This window comes from Falco rusticolus, chromosome 10 (assembly GCF_015220075.1).
Source record: "Falco rusticolus isolate bFalRus1 chromosome 10, bFalRus1.pri, whole genome shotgun sequence".
In the NCBI taxonomy this organism is placed as follows: domain Eukaryota; kingdom Metazoa; phylum Chordata; class Aves; order Falconiformes; family Falconidae; genus Falco; species Falco rusticolus.
The window spans coordinates 37,676,598-37,691,984 of NC_051196.1; the positions used below are offsets into that span (position 1 = coordinate 37,676,598).

The 15,387-nt window shown below is 45.2% G+C and overlaps 1 protein-coding gene across 3 annotated transcripts in view; it reads right to left on the bottom strand.

The window, feature by feature from the left end:
• Positions 1-2,774: 2,774 nt before the first annotated feature.
• Positions 2,775-15,387, bottom strand: part of RALGAPB (Ral GTPase activating protein non-catalytic subunit beta) — a 65,480-nt gene continuing 52,867 nt past the window's right edge. For 2 of the 3 annotated variants that reach the window (XM_037401690.1, XM_037401687.1), the window contains 6 exons: positions 13,058-13,180; positions 12,183-12,319; positions 11,284-11,392; positions 9,351-9,429; positions 8,638-8,786; positions 2,775-6,963 (listed from right to left, as the gene is read on the bottom strand). In XM_037401690.1, coding sequence (XP_037257587.1) covers positions 6,770-6,963; positions 8,638-8,786; positions 9,351-9,429; positions 11,284-11,392; positions 12,183-12,319; positions 13,058-13,180 — 791 coding nt within the window. In that variant the 3' untranslated portion in view covers positions 2,775-6,769. The remainder of the gene's footprint in view (positions 6,964-8,637; positions 8,787-9,350; positions 9,430-11,283; positions 11,393-12,182; positions 12,320-13,057; positions 13,181-15,387) is intronic. The other variant, XM_037401689.1, reaches the window with a different exon arrangement.

Here is a 15,387-nt window from a genome sequence, read left to right on the forward strand (position 1 = left end):
TCCACCATGGGCTGTTGGGGGAGCATGAGGCACTTGGCCCTGCCTGAAAGGACACGGGCCCCGGCACGGGCTCAGGGAAGCCTCTGTCGGGCTGCGGGGGCTGGAGCACTTGGGGGGGGGCTGCCCCAGCTCCTCCCCAGCCGCCCCCAGCCCGTGGGCAGGAGAGTGCCCAGCCAGGGTGCCTCAGCAGACCACCCTCCTGGTGGGTCGGCCGTGGGGGCTGCCCTGGGCCCCTCTGCCTTACTGGCAGTGGAGCCCCCCAGGACTCGCCACGGCCCGTGCGTGGGGCCGTGGGCACTCGTGGCACTGCCGGGGGAAAGGCTGGCGCTGGTGGAGAACCGCGCCTGTGGGGCTGCTGGAGGTGGGCACGGCAGCACAGGGGGCCTCTGTGGGGGGAGTCAAAGCGCGGTGTGGGGCTGGGCCAGGACACGATGGGGAGGGGAGCAGAGGGCCCTTGTGCCAGTGCCCGTCACACCACTGTGCCAGCCCCATATCCCCAGCCCCTCTGGGACACCCCTGCTGCTGCTGGGGCTCTGCCCTGTGCCCGGGGAGCGGTTTCACCCCACAAAAGCCGCCTGTTTGCCCTGGAGCTGGTGAAGGTGGTGGCGATGCACTGCAGCCCTTCTGGTCCAGCTGGCACCGGCTCCAGGGGCAGCCCAGCAAGCCTTTTCCTCAGCTGCTGGGATGAACTGGCCCATCTCTGCCTTCCCCGGTGAAACCTTCGTAAAAAAGCCTGGTGTGAGCCCCAGAGCCATGGTATGTCGCCCCCATTGCCCCCCTGTCTGGGCTGCAGGCTGAGCTTGCCCCTGTCTGCGGGGCAGGTGTTTTTGACACAGCGCATATAATAAAGGGGAAAATATCACTACTCTTATGGAAAGCAGAAAGCAGGTTTAAACCTCACATGCGCCCAGGTGAGCCTCTGCCCAGCTCCACGCGGCCACAGCTGAGCCCCAGGTGCTGCCCAGCTTCTAGAACAGTGCTGGGAATGAGGGTTTTCCCCCAAAGCAGCATTCAAAGCCATGCTGTCGCCAGAGAGAGATCCCTGGGATGCTCCTGGTTGCTGTGGCAAGACACTGCCCTCCTCCACGATGCTGTGATGGGGCCTGTTGTCATGGCGATGACCCAACCCACAGCCCTGGGATGCCCTGCCAGTCTGGCCCGTGGACACTCCGGTTCACTGGCATAGCCCAGGGACATCCTGGCAGCACTGATGTGGCCCAGGGACACTCCAGTGGCACTGACATGGTCCAGGGATGCTCTGGCAGCACCAGCACAGCCCAGGGACACCCCATCAGCACCTGCGTGGCCTGGGAACACCTCAGGGAACACCCTGGGGCACCCACAGCCCAGGGATGCCCACAGCACCTGCACTGCCTGGGGGACGCCCTGTTGGCACCCCCTCACTGAAGCCGGTGTGCTGGAGGATGCCAGCAGTCACAGCCTAGCTCAGCTCCACCTTCAGCCTCTTACCCCTGCCCCTGACAGATGCATGCTCACTGCCAGCAGCCAAATAGTATTTTCTCAGCTTAAAGCAGTAACTAAATTACATTTCACCCTGGAAAATTATTTGTAATGCAACTTGCCTTCATTTGTGGTCAGAATTAGCCATGCTGTGGTGAGAAAAATGGGTGTATTTGGCATCAGTGTGCAGTGTTTCTCCTGCTTCTGCTTGGCATTTTTCTCGGAATTGAGTTGATGAAGAGGATGACTGAGGGTGCCAGGGGCAAGTCATCTGCCCCTCCGCTCACCTGGGCTGGGCAGGACATGGGGTCCAGGATGGCTGTGGGGTGCTGCTGACTGCTGTGTGCCCCCCACCATGGAGCAGCTCCCCTCAATTAACAGTGAATCAGAAATTAATTCTTATTTTTGGCTGTGGCGGAGCGTGAGACTGACTCTTTGGGCTGCTCCGCACCGCAGCCACTCCTGCCTCCACCCTGTATTTGTTGCTCTTGTTTGTACAGCAATTGCTTGCGTGGTGCCTGAGAAATGATGCCTGGGCACACTATGGCAGTTTCACGACTCTGTTTATTGCCTCGGCATCAAACACCTTCGGTGCATCAGAGGAGCTTTAATAAAAAAATGGTCACCCAAAGAGCTGCTTGGTGCTGCTCCCAGCCTGGCTCTCATGCCCCGAGGAAGCCGTGCACCAGAGGAGCCATGTGAGATGCCTCCGAGCTCCTGGGCTAGCTCGAAGCCGAGGTCTGGTCACCACCACACACTCACATAGCCTCCCTGCGCACACACCACCTCCTGTTCACACAGGCTCTGCTGATGAAAAGGCACCGTCAGCCTCAGGGCCTCAGGTGAGCGTTCCAGCTCCTTGAAACAGCTCAGCAGCGGCAGATCCTTCCCCAGCACCCTTCCTCCAAAGGGCCCTGGGCTGGGAGGATGCTCTCAGACCTCCACCAGCCCCTATTCCTGCCGGGATTTCCCTCCAGACACCCCATGCCATCCCTCGGGGCGGCCATGCCGGGTGCCCCATCCCTGCGCTGCATTTCAGCTGCATGGCTTCGTACCAGCGATGTCCCCAGCGCCACGCGCAGGGTGCCAGCAGAGCTGGCCACGCAGCCAAGAGAGCCCGTGCCCAAGATTGGAAGCAGCGCACTTGAGCAAGTGGACATTTGCATTGCAGGAACATTAGGTCTCCCTTTAAAAGCTGCGTTTCCATGTTTTCATTCCCCCCACCGTCTATTTCCCTGGGAAACATCTCTAGTGGCTGATTATTTTCCAAAGTCTTTGCTTGAAATTTTAGAAATTGACAACTGCCAAGTTACTAGATAAGAATCTTTAAAATTTATTGGACTAATTGTGTTACATTCAATATTTGATGTGTTTCTCCTGGACAAAGAATTGGCATAAATACAAACAAGCCTTTGTGTGCCTTCCCTAAACAAATAAGAGATAAAGTACTAGAGACAAGGGAACATAGTTCACATCTTCATATTTACATTTCGCTTTTACTTTACAACTTAGCGCCAGGAATATTTACAGAAAATACAGTAAGAACAATAAGATCATGTCTTGGCAACATACAGAAATTCATACAAATTGTATATGATTTGAAGCACATGATATCTGGCATTCTCATTTCTAATTGCTCCTGCTAAAATCCACATGGAAAAGGTCTGTTTGCTTTCCAAGACATCACTCAATTACACAATCATTAAATCACATCAAATTTGTCTGTTAGATTGAAATTTAGTTCTCTTGTCTTTCTGGCCATGCAGAACCTTACGGGTAAGAAATGCAGTTACCTATGGAGAGTCCAGCACTTATAGCCGGTTGAGCAGCTGCTCTTCCCTATGGCCTCATGCACACACTGCTATCCATCTAGATGTCTTACTATCCTTCCCATCTCTCATTTGCTGTAAGGCTATAATGCCTATTTTAGAAGTACCTTTAGAGAAAAATGCTTTTCTTTAGAAGAGTCTTTATTCAGGTACTAAAATTTCTGTAATTTCAACACTGTTTAATAAGGTGACAATGGTCCCTGCTCTTCCTGTGCCATTAAAAGTATGCCATCATTTAAAGCAGAATTATGAACCCAAACAGAAAGGTCTTATGAAAAGAGAAAGTCTCAGTTTAGTTATCATGCAACGTTTGCAACTCTGCTTTTGCAGTGCCACGTTACCTGCAGAGTCTACACTAATGTCACGCTACGCACAAAGCAAGTGGCCAATACTCATCACCTCTGATGAACTCAAACCCAAGCCACGCAAGTCATCAAGTTGAAAACTCAATACAGCAGTTTGTGATGAAAAAACAAAAAGTCTGGATTCCTGACTTACGTGTTCTTGCAATCACAACTGAAATACATCTCATTTTCTTTAACCTTTTTTTGGGGAAAAGCAGCTCAAGGCTGTACCCTGGACTAGCTAAAGCTATCAGTTTGGCCACCGACTTTGACAGGACAAGGATTTTATTCCCACATTGGTGTTTTACATTTTGTTATGAAGTCTGAGACCTCTCCGCACACAGAGGAAGGAGGGATGCTCCTTGCAGACACCTTCCACTGGCACAGGTCTGCCTAGGGTGCTTGCTGCCGCGACCAGCATCCAAACCAATGGGATGGCAATGCATTTCTGTAATCGCAACATTTTTATACTAAACTGCAACCTTTTGAAGGTTCACCTTTCCAGATAGCAAAACCCAACACTTATGTCCAGGTCATACCACTAGCGTGTAACAGATCAACCAGCCAGTTTTACAAACCAAGTTAAGCACGTATTAAATGCCTACTCCCCTGGTGGTGGGATCAGCAGCAGCAGCGCACACACAAGTTACCCTCTTTAAAGACTCCTGAAAACTGGCATTGCTTTCACCGTTGTTACTACTCAAGTGGGTGCCATACCCATGTTTTAGATAAACATGAAAACAGACCTAAGACTATTCTTCAGCCAAGCACAGGCCTTTTGTAAAAGTAAATTTTCAGGCAGTCCATTTGGCTACCTTGGACTTAGCAGAAAACATCCAGGGTTTCCCCAAATGTGCACGTCCTTACATTACTGACTGTACCCAAATGCCTGAAAGAAGTTTCTTTTGAAGCTCGTTACTATATAAACCAATGACTTTGCATGTAACATACACTTAGCTATGGTATGTGGGTTTTGTTGTTACGTTATTGAAGATGTGCAGACATCTGATTGCTCAGTATGTTTATTTGTTACACATGCATTCATCATGCCTTTTAAATCAGTGGACTAAAGTGTGTTTGGCCATTAATTAGATCCAATAGGTACATACAAAATGTGGGTAAATTTAGTGCCCGTGCATTGCATTAAATTGATACTGGCAAGAGTTTGGCAAAGGAATGAAGCTGTAAAAGTTCCCCTTCACAGCACTGCCCATATACACCAAATGCTGCCTTGCAGCTGCTCCTTCTATTTGCAGCCTGGGCATCATGCAAGCGAGGGCCAGCCATGATGCTTCCTTCTGCAGTAGTTTTCTTTATGTGGTTTTGTTTTTTCCGCTTGTGATTCATCTGGATCAAAATCCAGAGTTCCTGAGTTGAGAGGCTAGTAGAGTGCCTGTCCCCTGCAACAAGCTCCTGTCACCTAAACCCCCTTTAGTTGACATCCTGAAAGTTCTTTCACATGTATTTTTAGGGGCCTGTGCTTCCCGTAACTCTTGTGAAAAACCACATGAAAAGATGAGCAGGGTAGGTCCTTGGCAGGTAAAAGTTGTAATGAAACAATTAAGACTGTTTCAGGTCAGAACTGTTGCAAAAAGTAACCCTGAAACGTCAAAACTAAATGACAGGTATTACTGCAATGCAATATTAGAAAGCTAATAAAAACACTTGGGAATAATGTGAGGAGCTCCCCAAACTCCTGCTCACACTCATACACTACCTGCTTACTGGAAGGAAAAGGACACGTGCTGCTGCCAGCAGTCACAAACTGCATCTACCCAGGAATGCCAGCGATGATTCATTACTGCAACACAAGTTAAGATTGCACGGGGAGCCTGAAAACGCTCCCAAGGCTGCCAGCGCCCACTGCAGCTTTTATATTCACAATATTAAATCTGTAGTTGTAAACATCTTTTCCCAGCACAACCTTCAAGTCCTGAAGACATGAAATCCACAGTCTGAAAATGAAAACTTCTGACCTAGGTGAAAGGGAACCACCGCTGCTCAGCATGAGAAAGCACAGTAGATACAAAACAATTTTACATTATAATTCCAGCGGGGTTTTCATGGAATTGCAAGTCAATGGGGGAAAAAGAAGAATTCTTGAATTTTCATTTAGAGTTGTTTTAGTCTGTTTAACAGGAGCTTCTGAAAAGTGTTGTAGAAGCTGCGAAAACTGCTTATGCTATAAATACCAGGCAGGAGGCAGCCCCAGAATCTCAGATTTCAATCCAATGGAAGGAAAGCAAGTGATGTTTATGGATGCTTTTTATGGAAACAGTGAGTAGGTGATGCAGACACTTCAAAATAAATTAAGTAGTTACATTAAAAAAAAAATAAAATCGAGCTACTAAACTTAAATGTGACATTTTGCAACAGACCTGAAAGTCATAACCTTGTTTTTATATAACCAAGAGCTCTTGTCTAGTAACAACTTATGCTGGAGAGTCAGGTAATTTCAGGTATTGTTTGTTAGTGTGACAAATCTCATAAGTAGATGGACTCACTCCCAGCCACAGAGGGAACTGTGAAATACAGCATCTTGGCTATGAATTTCATGACCTAGTGTTTCCAAGCAATTTTCCTCCTCTTGCTTTTGGTACACAAATTGGTTACAAGCAGTGAAGGATCTTCTGTTGAGCTCTGAAGGGGGCTGAAAATGTCTTTTAAGGTCTTGCAGGGACAGTTACTACTCTGAAAAAGACTCTCTCCTTAGAGAAGAGATCCTGCTCCCTTCTCCTTTAACATGTGGGTGTAGCAAGATGTCTGAAGGCAGGTTTGTTTGTATTTGGTTTTCCATCCTTATATGCAGAGATGGCTTTTTGATTGTTTTCCTCTCACACAACAAGACACTTAGAGTTCCTAATTAGTCTGCAATAGATGACTGAGTGAAGAGATTATGTTGCTAGCATCCAGGAAGACTGGAATTAAGTAATCTTTTGAGGGTAGGTGACTTAAGTCAATATCCCAACTGCAATGTTTTGGCTTCATTTCTCATTCCTCCCACACGGTATCTGCTGACTTGTGCTAGAATATGATTTCCTGAATTCCGGAGGGCTGAGGAAACTTGTTGTTATTAACTGTTTTCATTACTGTAGCCACCAAGCTCTGATCTAATTGTCCTGGAAGGATAATGACCTAGGGGTTGCAGTTCTTGAGCCCAACCTCCTGGAAAAGTGAGGTATAAAATTCTGGCTCCAGCTGCCTGTTCCGGTATTTATTGACAATGTCTGCTATTTTCTGTTTTCGGCGGACATGTGGGGGGTTGTATGAATCACTTTCCAGCCTCTTTCTCCGACAAATATTTATTACTGTCTGCCTCACTAAAAAACCTGAAAAAGAAACAACATTTGAATCAAATTTAAATAAATCAAGTTTGCATGCCTTTGCTGGCTTCACAGCTAAAAACCATTTTGGGTTCTGTCCCATCTAGAAACCCAGGGCAGATGCTCAGCACCACCAGTCAAGAACTTTTCTCAGTGAGTAGCTGATAAGAGATTAACCATGGTCCTCAGGCCTGTAAGGACATTTTACTGTGAAAAACAAATAAAAAAAACCCGGACTAAGCCAGTGGTACCCTAAAGTGGCTGGAGGAGGAGGAAGATTTCTCTGCTTTACAGAGCCAAGCAACAGCCCACAACAGCACTATCAGGACCAAGAGGGGAAGGAATCCAGGGCAGCTAATTGCAGTGCTACAGCCCCAGGCCAAGCCACACAAGGACATGCAGATGGGTAGTGCCAGGGGAGCCTTGAGGACGAATAAAGTACCCATCAGTACTTTTTTCCAGTAGGACCTGTGGAGCTTTCCCCTTGGAACAGGCGATGTGGAAAGACTTTATGGGTTGTGGCTGGAAACAGGTTTCTCTTCCCCTCGCTGCTTTGCCATTGTTATTACCTCCCTGTAACTCACACTGCTGTATATGGCAGGGAGGAGGAAGGTTGGGAACCAAAGCAGTAACGTTTGGTCAAAGCTGGAAGTGAGCTTTATCTTATTTTACTCTGAAATGAAATTCAGATGCCTCTAATGAAGTAAGTGTCCATTAACCCCTTTGCTGTTTCACAAGCACTTTCTTAGAGGCAGAAACAGTGTCTTCCTCATTTAGAGGACTTGATTCCTGACTGCACACAAACATCTGCTAAATTTGAAGAAACAAATTTCATTATATTAATAGTCCTGATGTAGCTAAAAAAAACCAGAACACACACCTGATTCTTCTCCAGTACAAGCCATTGTCACCAGTTGAATTTAGAAATATTATTTAAAGGCCCAGTCTGGCTTTAATTTCCCCATCACTGAATTAAGCATGCAAAATTCAGAACCTGAAAGTCACCCACAACTGACCCCTACAACATTAGTTTTACAGTTATGTAAAAGTATCCTAAATGTTTGTTCATTCATTTTGCTCCGTCTTGTGAATTGCTCTCACTGGAGTGAGATTTCCAGTTATTGAAGCTACAGTAGCACAGATACCAAGACAAATCCATTAATCAATCCAGGAACACGACAGCGCACACGGACCCCTGTTAACACATGCCTGCATAGTAGGTTAAGTATTTTTGTTGAACTCATTAGAAAATCCTCAATTATTGTGGCTTTTAATCACTATCTGCCTTCTAAAACAGTCTAGAAATTCAGCAGTACCCCCTGGCAGTCAACTAGCACCTTGGCTCTCAACGCTAAACATTACGGTCACATTTCTGATCTCTCTTACCTAAATAATAAGCATTTACCTTTTCCTTCCACCATTACTAGTTCCAACCCTTCGCTTCTTTCCTACTACAATTGCAGTGGAGCCCTGCTCTGCTGTCAGCCAAGTGCTGACCACCTGCTCCCTCTGCTGTTCCTGCTACCGCTGTTCTTGAAAAAAAGCATGTTTTTATTGTGTTCTGCCATGCCTAACAGTTTTTCCAATGAAAGATTGCAGACCATTTATTTTGCAGATATATTATTATTATGGAAAACAAAAAGATCAAGACATGAGTGTTCTTAGAAGTCTTCAGCTTACCAAGAGCTCTCCTACTGACTATCATTCCATCCACTAATGGGATAACCATGTTGAATTTCCCAGTTGCTCCTTGTAGTTTTATCCTGAATAAGCCAGTGTTTAAAGGATGGATGAAGATCACAGGAACTTCCTTCTCAGGAATGGCAGATCTTAAGGGAAAAACTGCAACTGTTAAATCAGTTTTATAGCACTGTTTTAATTAATCTATAAATTAAAAAGTAACCACTTCAAGTGTTAAAAGAATGTTACAAAAGGTCTTGTGGCTAAACCAGCAGGACTTCTGTGTGCATCCTCTGGATTTTAGGAGGATTGTATCAACTGTACTGTTTCTATGATTGTCCCCACAGAATGTGAGAGTTCTGCAGACAGGGCTTTAATGCTGCATACATGTTGTGAGCCTTCACTGCTTCACAGGGGAGTAAATCAGGAGGGAGGCTAATCACAGACTCACAGACTTTTAAAGATAAAACCTACACATTTTCTGTTCCTTATTTTACATTTAAACTGCAGTGATATGAAAAGCTCTTTCATTTTTTCAACAAAATAATTCACTGAGGAAACTCATCTTTTTTTAACATGACTGCCTAGTGTTTTCAGCGTTGCCTGTGAAAGCTGAAGAAGGCAAATATCTCAGTCATGACTTCCTCTGAAGTGCAGCCTGAAATGTTGTTCACAAGAATCAAGAAAAATCATGAAAGTAAGAGCAGTCTTACCTCAGGGAAGTGCTACTATTGGCCATAGTTTCCACACCAGTGCTGGTCTCAGACACCAGATCAGGGAGGGGGAAGTTTTCTGCAAGAACAGGGTGCACTGAATAAGGTTTATCTACCCCAATTTTGAGGGTTTTTTTTTGTTGTTTTGCTTTTGCACAAAGAAATATTATTTATCATCAGTCAAAACCTGCAGTCCTCAAGCACCAATACAAGGAATGTTCTCGCACTGCTAGTGATGCAGTCTTTGTTTATAAGCTTAAGCATTCCTGGAGTGTACAGACACACCTCAGCCATCCTGTGCCCAACAGACTACGTAACAGGTCCCAGACCCTCAACTCTCTCAATCTCAAAGGAAAAAAAGTCTCCAAAGGAACAGCAAAAGCCACAAGGTGGTGAAGTACATAATCATTAAAAGCTTTCAAATCATTATTCAACAGCATCTTCACCTTCCACAAGTAATCAGCCTCAAGAACAGTGCTGGGTATTTCAAACAATACTACCACTCACATCTACAGCTCCCTGGAGCCCTGCTCCAACAAATACAGCATGTTCATCAAATCCAAGCTCTGTAGATCTTCACCATAACCCACAACTCTACTGCCACGCGCTTGGTAACAAGCGACTGGATCATGAAGGTGCAGGAGGAGGAAGTAAGAACTTGGATCTCTGGAAGGGGATGTGGCTTTTTCCATTACCTTGGTTCAGGGGCAGGAACTGAGAGAGGTTGAGAGTCATTCACAAAACTACTGCTCAGACAACAGGACAGTGCCTCTTCTAGAAGAAAGAGTGTAAGGCCCCAAACCACCTTTTGCCATCAGAGCTGGGATGCTAAGAGTACTACACAAAAGCTGGAGCTAGCAGAGGGAGAGCATGGGTGGCCATGGAAGTACACTGAGATGGAGCAAGGGGGCAGGCAATTGGCACAGGGGTGACAGCCTAGACTGCAGTGATAGTTTTTCCACTGTCCAGATTTGAAGGTGTACCAGAAGCATAAGGCAAAACCCAAGAACATAAGGAATGTAAGTCAAAGCCTCTGGGCTAGGAGCCACTTTCAGGAGCGCCCCTGACAAACCCAGCTGCCATGCTTACTGAGGCTCACAAACTCATTTCTACAGCTTCAGGCCCAGAGGTTTGGAAGATCTGCACGGCTGCTGAAAGAAGCAGCCAAGCAGAAACGTGCTTGTGTACAACAACTGCTGCCTCTGCAGTGAGCTGGCTTTAGCTGCCATCCCAAGAAAGAAGTGGGTCAGGGACACCAGTTTGGGAACTGAACTGGCTAAGTGACTCCTGGAGGTAAGGGAAACACCCTCTGGGCCAATGTCTGAAAAAGGAAATGATGCTGCAGAGAGGAAATGCTAAACTAAGAAACATTAAATTGCACGAGGAGCAGGATGCTGCCGAAACAAAGGTGCAGAAAGGAAACTGGACTGCATAGCATGAAACAAGACACCCCGAGCACAGAATAAACAAGCCCTTCTGCAAGACAGAACACAACAGTTTCAAAAGGTACCATCAAACCAAGAAGGATAATGATGCCTTCAGCACAGAAGCAGCAGGTGTCGTAGGTTTGTTTGTTTGTGTTTATTTTGTAAAGGAAGAACAACAGATCCACTCTGAGGAGACAGCAGCTGAAGGGAACTCAAAAACAGGGATGCACACTTGCCTTGTGTGTTAACCTTAAGAAGGTGGTGCATGATGGCATTTCACATGTACTGCCAGAGCTAAAAATCTCCAGTCCTATATGCCACTGATTCACGTACACCCCAAGGACCACCACTCAAATATTAAGAACTGTTTTAGAATCTTAATAGTGTCAGTTACAGACATCAATAAGGATTCAGCATTCTAGAAAGGAATGGAACAGTTTGTTCTCTGGTTCCTGCCCTGTTGTTCCTCCTTCAGCGAACAATAAAAAAAAAAATAATCTACGCACCTATATCATCATAACGTTCTACCCAGACCACATACACTTTGGTTTCAGGTCCCATCGGTGGAATAGTCCGGCCCTGAGGCATCCTCTTGGATCTGGAAGTAGGACTGAGCTGTTTTGAACACAAAGGAAGAGCAGCGTTTGCAAACATCACAAGTCCAGTAACGCATCCAACAAACACTTCCAGGTTGCTCCTTAGTCTTTCAGATCTCAGACAGGTACAAGCTCTGCCAGCTACTGGGATGGGGCAGCTGTGGTGGAACTACCCACTGAGAAACAGTAATCTGGATCTCCACAATATTTACAGTAAACATAAATTAATATATCCAGTCTTAAAAAGCCTGATTAGTTTTTCTTAATGTTCCCAAAGATCCTAAATCAGTAAACTAAATACACATTTGGAAGTGAATTCTATCAAGAAATAAGCAGTTGTAAATCCTTCACTAAAGTTACAGCACTTAATGATTTTCTGCTTTGCTACCATACAAAACAACTTCACATCTGATACTTCAGACACAATTGACACATACTATTTTAAACTGGGTAGGTATGAAAAGTGTTCATGTCTATCCACCCTACATTTCCAAGCATGGATTCAGGTCTGTATTGCTTTGTATATACTGTGTATACTTTTTGCTGCATGCATTTCAAGATTTCAGTATGCAGAGTATAACTACCTCGCATGTTTAAGTTTTGTATTTAATTAATGTAATCTTGCAATCTCCTACTGCAGATGCAAATTCTGGCAGGACCAAAGCAGATGTTAAAAAGATTAATAGCTAAGAACAAGTATCTCCAAATGCTAGGAAACCAGATTATATACTATCAAAAAAACACTGTAGCATAGCCAGTGTGCTTCTTTGGGGGTGGGAAGCCATTATTCAATGCAAGTTTTGCCTTACCCGCTGGGAGACATTAAGATTGTCTGTATGATTGGGGAAGAGCTCAAGTGTCAGGGACTGCTGCTTCAATATTCCTGGCAGCAGGTCCATGTTGGAGTCACTTTCTTGGTCAGATACACTGCTTTCCAGTGAATCAGCTGTAAAACAGAAGAAAGGTGGGGTTTGTCTTTTCTTCTGCCAAAAAACTTAAGCTGTCATCACATGTAAGGTTTTGAAACTAAAAAACACTGTAAGGTTCTTGAAATTAAACATAAGGATTTACAGTCAAGTCAATACAGCACTCAAAAGCAGGAAGAGGATTCAAGAGTGGACAACTGCCAGTTATTTCAGAAACAGACTGCAATTAAAACACTCCTTAAGGATCTGGAAGTGTCCCATCCATTTCCTACAGAATACAGTCTCCTCTTTCCTATAGCTATCATTTCCTCACAGTCCTGTTATTCTAGGGAACTTTTGCACACTGGTTTTAGTGTGTAAAAGATGTCTTGAAAAGTGTTGCACACCTACACAGCAGATGTGCACATGCTCTGCCATGTGCTGCAGGAGCATGCCATCAAGACAGGAGCCAGGGGCAGGAAGCATCACCAGTTAATGCACCCAGCATGTGGTTAATCATCAGGTTGGACCCAACACCACCACTGCTGTGCAAATCTGAACATATATTAAGACTTCGGCTGAGAAAAAGGCGCATGGAGCAGCTACCACCTTAGGAAGGAGTCTAAGGATTAGGATGCTGTAATTTAAACATCAGGAGCCTTCTGACGGGGATCTTGCTAGACACACTACTAGTTTGCTTATTTAGCTTCTGCTTCTGAAAAAGCTAACAAAAAATGTTGTTTTGGGTTTTGTAAACAGCATATACAAAGTGATCTTACTTAGGGACTCCACTGGTGATGGGACAACAAAAGCTATTTCTGTCAGGGCATCTGCATAATACAGCACCTTCTTCTGTCCATTGAAGATACTTGCCCCAACATCTTCTGAAATAATTAGATCATCTGGAATGGACATAAAAGTAAAGTTTAGTCAAAAGGGAGCTCTACTTCTTCATACGCTGCCTCAGGAAAAGGCCTTCAAATGCAAGGTGCAATCAGTGAGAAGAAATCACACAAATCTCATTTTAAAATGAGAAGATTTCACAGTCAAATCTCATGGCTAACAACAATTCCCAGATAAATTTTTTGTTACCTCGAAGGAAAAGGCATTTGGAGTTGGAACAGGATCTATTTTGAACATATTTCCATTGTACTGCATACTCCATTTCCCTCAGATTGAGTAGTGTAGTAAGCATGTCTACCACAAGAATTCATCTAGTAGTTCTTTCTAACTGTTCCCTCTAAACAGACATAATTCCTTCAGTCATTACATTTCTAAAGGATTTCAACATTTATAACTTCAGTCTGATACTATTCTAGAATTCAAGCCAGTTTCTACACTGTCCTCTGTGTCTTCTCTTCTGCCAAGGAGAGACAGAAAAATGCTCTTTTAAACCAAACCAAATACAAGAAAGCTCATTGTTCTCAGCCCCCATTACAGCTTGGCCAGCACATCAGGCCTTCACAGTACAGAGAGAACTTCCCCCACCTTTTCCTTCCACACGTCAGCTCCAGAAGCATGAGCAAGGACTTTCAGCTGAATTATGTCTCTGGTCCAGTTTACAGATGAGTTCCCAGGACAGCTGCCTCAGTGAAACTAACAGGGCAGTGAAATTCAGCACATTGACAGAGAGGTGGCCAGAGGCACACGGGAGCCTCTGAGCCATGCTTTGCCATCAGGGAAGTGTCACTACATCTCCAGTCCATAGCTCTCGAGGAGCAGCACCACAACCTGAACCCAAGTGTTTAAGGACTTCTTTGCTATTGGGGGTGTGCAGGGAAACAAACCCAAAGCATATGCCTGTGAATCTATTTTAAACACTTCTCACTGGAAGTTATACTAGAATCACATTAGGTTGGAAAAGACCCTTAAGATCATTGAGTCCAACCGTAAACCAAGGCCCACCACTAAACCGTGTCCCTAAGCACTGTGTCTATATGTCTATTAAATACCTCCAGGGAGGGTGACTCAATTGCTTCCCTGGGCAGCTTGTTCTAATGCTTAACAAACCTTTCGGTGAAATTTTTCCTAACATTCCATCTACATTTCCCCTGGTACATTGATGCAGTTTTCTCTCATCCTATTGCTTGTTATCTAGAAGAGATGGACCCCCACCTTGCTACACCCTCCTTTCAGGCAGCTGCAGGGAGCAAGAAGGTCTCCCCTGAGCCCCCTCCTCTCCAGGCTGAGCATCCCCAGCTCCCTCAAGGGCTCCTTGCCAGACTTGTTCCCTAGACTCTTCACCAGCTTCATTGCTCTTCTTCAGACAGGCTCCAGCACCTCAAAATCTTTCTTGGAGTGAGGTGCCCAAGACTGCACACAGGATTCAATGTGTAGCCTCCCTAGTGCCAAGTACAGGGGGGACGGTCACTGCCTGGGTCCTGATGGCCACACTGTTGTGGATACAAGCCAGGATGCTAGACTCCGGAATGGGTGTTTAAGCATCAGAGCCATCCACAGAGAGAAAATACATTTAACAACTTAAAGAGCTTTAGTCACAGCAAAAATTGGAGGAGAAAATAAATCAAGCAATCCTCACAAGTCTACTTTAAATCTACCGTTTCAGTTTTTTTAGCCATTGTTTGCTAAAGGTATGACTCCACTCATGGATTTTTCCAACAGCAGAACCAGATCAGAAGTAGCTCTCAGTCTCATTCTCTGAATGTTTTTTCTGTTCCTTTTTCACCCCAATTTGTTGAATTAGTTCACTATTTTGTGGTCTGATCTAATCCAAATGGCTGAAAAAATCCAAGTTAAAAAACCTTAATCAAAACATGGCTACCTCACTAATTCAGGGCACCGCCTTCTGTTCAGCCACACAAAGCCAGCTGCAAAGGGAAGGGAGAGGGCTCTGGCTTCAGTAAAGCACAGTCTGACCCTGTTCTCAAAGGAAAATCAGACCAAGACCTGGGCATTTTGTAAGCTCTCTCAGCTTGTTCACAGAAAGCCATACTTCTGTTCTCTTAACATCTCCCCAGCATTTCAAGCTTTCCATCATTTATAGTTTTATTCTACAAAATGGAGAAGCCTTTAGGCTGGCTGTAGTTATAAGTGAAGAGCATTTCTAAGGCACAGGAATGGAAAGCAGATCAAGAGCACTGCTTAAGCA